General features: G+C 38.4%; 1 protein-coding gene across 1 annotated transcript; it reads left to right on the top strand.

The window, feature by feature from the left end:
* Positions 1 to 270: 270 nt before the first annotated feature.
* On the top strand, positions 271 to 2140 carry LOC104396593 (cytochrome c oxidase subunit 6C). The gene is made up of 2 exons (XM_010006449.1): positions 271 to 384; positions 2021 to 2140. The coding sequence occupies exons 1-2, from the start codon at positions 271 to 273 to the stop codon at positions 2138 to 2140; spliced, it is 234 nt and encodes a 77-aa protein (XP_010004751.1).
* The last annotated feature ends 3396 nt before the right edge of the window (positions 2141 to 5536 follow it).

The raw sequence follows: 5536 nt of genomic DNA, 5'->3' as shown, positions 1-5536 counted from the left end.
TGAACGGTGAAGGGCAGCCTTGATTCCATGAGTACTGGATGGAAAGAGTATAAAAACTTAATTAGACTCATGTAATAAATAGTCCTTGACTGTTGTCCTTTAAATATTCGAACTGGGAAGTCAGAGAAGAAGCAGTGTTACTTATGCTGTGAAGATGATTATTGCACAATATGAAAAGCACAGTTACAGAAAATCACTTAACTAGAGCTTCTGCATGCACAGTTGTCTCATTTTTTTCATTATTTTTTGTATTCAGGAAAGACAATCACCATGTCGTCTGCACTGCTGCCTAAGCCGCAAATGCGGCGCCTTCTGGCCAGGAGGATGAAGATGCACCTGTTTGGGGCATTTTTTGTATCTCTGGGATGTGCAGCTTTATACAAGGTGAGATCTATAGTCATTCAACTGTGAACTGGACTCTTTATAAAAAGTGTTTTAAGAATTCATAATATTGTTGAGGTTTGGTTGAGTTGTTTGTCAGAAAGCTTTAGTAATGTATTTTTGTAAGCATGTTTCCAGAACATAAATAAACCTTCCTAATCTTCATTTGAAGAAACAAAATGAAGAACTTGATGCCTTAAGCTGTGTGATGAAGATCATGCAATTCGTAACAACTTAACCTTGAATGTCCTAGTCCTAGACTGCTGTTGGTCATTTGCACAACTGATACACATTAACTCCTGATAGTCTGTTACTGGTGTCCAAGAGTCTAGGGAGTTGTCAAGAGTCTTATTTTACCTCTGAACTGGTTGCAGAAAACTTGCTCCTAAGCAATTCAGAAAACCCATCCTTTACACTGCAGATACCAGTGTGAGGAAGGCGAGGATGGTCCTTCCATGCTTTCTTTTGAAGTATATGTATAAATGGAACATTACATTTAAAAACAAATCCCACTTACAGACTGGAATTTGGTTTTTTTGTGATCCTGAAGAGATTTATGACAAAGATAAGAGTGGTGACTGTTCTTGGGTTATTAAATTTGTTACATAATTCTTGGATCTTGTACACAAAGCAAGCAACACAGTTTGAATTCACATAGAAGAACTGGATCTTGGTTTGCCCGTTGAACTCATTCATGCACTAATTGCAGCATTTGAGAACTCATGAACCTATTGATAAAAGTGACTACAAATTAAGTTAATTTCAGATTGTTCACAAAAATATCACCGTGGACTTAAACTTCTCAGAGATCAGCAGTTGTTTATCAGACACAATAAACTTGCACAGTTGAAGTTCAGCATCTACTTAACACATCTGTTAAGAGGTAGGCAAGCTTGTTTGTGGTCTGACATCCAGTATACTTTTTTGTGATAGTCTGTGGTTTTATACCTCATTTGGCACCTCCACATCAATACATTGGTAATGCAGCAGGCCATACTTGGAAGAAGTGACATGGATCTCAGTAGTGATTGATTTCAAGATATGCTAGATACTGTTGGAGAATTCCACCTTGGACTTCCCTTCATGTTTATGGGGGGCTTTTTGAGCATATCCCTATTCTTCAAGTGAATGAGTACCCAGGATCAGGATTGTCTCTTTGTATGTCGTTTAGCTGTAAGATTGGCTTGGTCTGGTAAAATGTTACCAGACTTCTGTAGTTGACCTGCAGTGTTGGTCAAATGTAACACATTATTTCAGAATGCCACTTATCTGGAGTTACAGTTCTGCAGCTGCCCACGGGCACAAAACTTGCCATAATGTGTGTTTCAGGTGTAAAACTCTTAGCAGGCTGGGCATTGGACACTTGGAGTGGGAACAATATGGGTGCCTTGTTTCTAGATCTTGAAAGTGTGATTTGCAATCGTGTAACAGACTTTCATTTTAAGGTTTCATTTCAGACATTTGGCCACGTAGCCTAAACTGTGGATTTGAACAAGAAAAAAAGTAATGTTTTACTCCTTTGAGCTAAAGGCTTGTTAGACTGGTAGCCACTGGTACAAATCATAGCATTAATAGAATTTAAAAAATAATTTGTTCATAGAGCTGTGGGTCCTTCAATATTCTGCGCATTATTTTCCAGTTTGGAGTTGCTGAACCCAGAAAACGAGCTTATGCAGAGTTCTATAAAAACTATGATCCTATGAAGGACTTTGAAGCCATGAGAGCAGCTGGTGTGTTAGAGTCTGCACCACCCAAATGATGGCAGCCTGCATCTACAGGTAATAAGCTGCTCTGCATGAGAACAAGAGTAAGTTAGATTGTTTCAGTGAAACCTTGTGCTTCTCTTTGGAGGTTCTTCCATTTTTATCAAGCGGAAAGATGATCCCAGATAAAAAGGATACAAGCTGCATTGGAGCAACCCCTCAGTACTCAAAACACAAAAGCATATGCGGGAGTAAGGGCAGAGCAGAGGCTCATGAATAACTTTTGGGTGTTGTGTTTCACTTGCCTGATGTGGGACACTTGCACAGGGTGGTTCTAGGCCTTCCCTTCCTCACACAGATGTGTCCAGAATAGTTCTGTCTTTGCATGGAGAGGAGGCAAAGCTCTTGTGTAAGACTATAAAACTTGCCTGGTACCACTGTTATGTTGGTGCTGTCACATCTTGATCTGCTTAGCTCTGGGCTGTCCATACTACTTATGTACTTGTTGTGGTACAGCAAGTGAGAAAATGGAGCTACTGTTTCTCTCTCATGGCTGGCATTTTAATATAAGAAAAAGAGACAGCCTCCATGCATCCATCCTTTTGTCTTTTGAAGCTGAGAGGGAAAAGATAACTAGTCACAGGGGGAATATATATATGTGCATATATGTATAAATATATAGTAAGAAAATCACAGTGGCATACATCTCTGTCTAATAATATTCAGATTTTTGCCATACTGAATTAAGCTTGAATAGAACTTTTTTCACAATACTCTTTTCCTAGCACTTAAGACAGCCTTTTGTTTGGAGACTACCAAATTTTATTCTCCCTTGTCATAACACAAGGGAAAAAACCCCAAAAGACTGATTTCCACCTTGTTGTAGTTATCAATAAGCACAGTCATTAAACTGCACAAGCTCATGATGTGACAACTCAATAAAGAATTCCTCCCCCCTTCTTGATGGAGATTTCTTACACTGAGTTCTCTGTTTCTCTTAAAATGACTTCAAACTAATCTAGAGTGATAGCTTTTTCATTCTTTCAGAATGTTTTCATATTGTGATCATTACATGATAATCTGTGGCTCTAATTATCCTGGCCAGCTGGATTTTCTCAGCCTGTTTGCTTAAAGCAGCAAGATTGAATAAAACATTTGCACTTAACACTATTAATACTAAATTCTGTTATGTGACAAATCTAAAACTTTCTAGTTTCTGCATAACACAATTACTTAAAAAAAGCAGAGCTGCAGCTCTTTTAACAAACAAAAAAAAGTGATAGTCCTTTTGTTTGTTTGTTGGCTTTTTTTGTTTGTTTTTGTGAGAGGGGGAAACTTCTTTAGCTATGATTGCAGCAAAGATACATACTGAAATGATACATTTTCCTGGTTTTAATCCTGATAATTCTGCCTCTAGTTTGATCCTATTGCTAATATATAGGCACTTTTAAACTTTCTTAGACACTAGAATTGCATTCTTTAGTCAGGTGGCCTTCATCAGAGTATTCTGAAAGGCCATCTGGTGGTAAAATCATTTGAAACAAACACTGTCAGTAAGGATGCATGTTGAATATTTAATTGGAATCATAAGCAGGATTTTTTTCAGTGCAAATAGAGACTTACTCTCACTTTATGTTCCCATTTGCAGCGCAAAAAAAAAAAAAGTTGCATGTTGTGTGCACCTGTTAAAATTAAATGTTTCCTAAACATTTCTTCCATTCCTTAGTTACAACAGCACAAAAGAAAATGTGAAAGACAAATCTTCATATGTGATTTTGTTTAAATTGCTGATGCTTATTCCTTCACCTGTTTATATAAGAATTGTTATATTGTGCTCCTTCTTAGTAGAAGGAGGCTGGGGTTATTTTCTGCCTGCTCATGTATTATTTATGTATTCATAAATAGAAGAAGGGAAAAAAAATTCCAGTGTTTCAGATGTTCTCAAAAGACTGTGTGAAGGGCAAGTATATAGAACAGACAGAAGACATTTTCATTTGCCTCAGTAGCTTAGATTTTAGCTATGGAAAATGGATGGAAGTTGAATTTTTTGCATTTTTGGTATAGTAACCTGAAGAGGACAGTGGTCATGCATGTTCTACAGCTCCAATTTTATTGAAATATATTCTGTATGTAGCAGTAAATACAGTAATTTAAGCTAATATAACACTCACTCTGGAATCAGTACTTAGCCCCAAAATTGAGGAAAGAGTAGGCAGAGAGAATTCATGAGTTAAGGTCTTAGCTTGGAAGTCTGCACTGAGTTTGTTCCTGCTGGGCATGAGGGTAACTTGGTACCAAAGTGTGAATTTACAGTGTTTTGTCTACTTCACGTGGGGTTTGTGTGGTGATACTGGTAACAGAAACCAAGGTCAAGTGTAAATTTGTGGAGTGTCCTCCCTCTGCAGTGTGCTCAGTAGTAGAATGAAGGTGCAAGCTAAGAGTTTGGAGCTAACCACTTGCATGACTCTTGTTGTGGAGCACAGCTAGTCTTGGATTGGGTTCAAGGTACTGGGGAGAAGCAATTTGAATTTGGTTTTCTTCCTTCCTTGGTAGGTTGCCTACACCACTTGTTTCCTCTCTGGCTCCTATCTGTAAGCTGCATTCCTTTCTCTTTCAGGCCCTTAGCAAGATTGATTCAGTTATCAGTGCAGCATGTATAGTGGATCTGACGTGCTGTGCAGTATTGCTCCAGCTTTTGATTTGTTCCATGTTTCACTTCTGTTTGCCACATGAAGGGTGTGTGAATCTCAAACGATCAGGAAATAACAGGGGGAATTCCTCTATACTAAACCACCACATAAACATTTCTCTCTGTTGCTTTGCATTCATACATACTAAAATGTTTACTTAGAGCATGAAGTTTGTCCAACATAAGTAAATTAATTTTTTTTTTTAACTTTGCAGATCCCTTTCAGCCCAAGGAGCCTTGCTGACCCAATGGTATTTGTTCAGTGCAGTGTCCAGGGCACTGCCCTTCAGTGCATGACATGCTCTGATGTCTCCCAATAAATAAAAATGTATGTCACTGGTGCTTCGTTGTCTTCATTCATGTCACAATGCTGAAATGCTAAGATTCTGGGAAGAGTGGTGGAGACTCTTCATAAATTGCTCAAGATGACTAAGTCTGCTTTTCTTTCTACTTTCATCTTTGTTTTGGCCAAATTCCACATTTGGTAACAAAGTGTATCCCTATGCAATTACAGCTCTGTTGTCTTTGTTGTTGATGGGTATGCCAGAGGACAGTTTTGAGGGGAAGGGTGTGTGTTACCTCTGGCTTCAGAAGGTGAACTGACCTTGAGATGGAAGGATTTGGAGAACTGGAAATACACTAGCCAACCTTCCTATCTCTTGCTGCTGCCATAACTGTATTGCCTTCCTTACATCAGCAGACTTACAAACTATACTAATGCTTACTCTTCTACATGGAATGTTGGAAAATGACTCTTAAATTG

Source organism: Chaetura pelagica, unplaced genomic scaffold (assembly GCF_000747805.2).
Source record: "Chaetura pelagica isolate M959 unplaced genomic scaffold, ChaPel_1.0 scaffold76, whole genome shotgun sequence".
NCBI lineage: Eukaryota > Metazoa > Chordata > Aves > Apodiformes > Apodidae > Chaetura > Chaetura pelagica.
This window is presented reverse-complemented; position numbering and strand designations above follow the sequence as displayed.

Coding starts and splice junctions, on each gene's coding strand:
- LOC104396593 (XM_010006449.1), top strand. CDS start 271: ATGTCGTCTGCACTGCTGCCTAAGCCGCAAATGCGGCGCCTTCTGGCC. Junction 385..2,020: donor GATGTGCAGCTTTATACAAG/GTGAGATCTATA, acceptor ATTATTTTCCAG/TTTGGAGTTGCTGAACCCAG.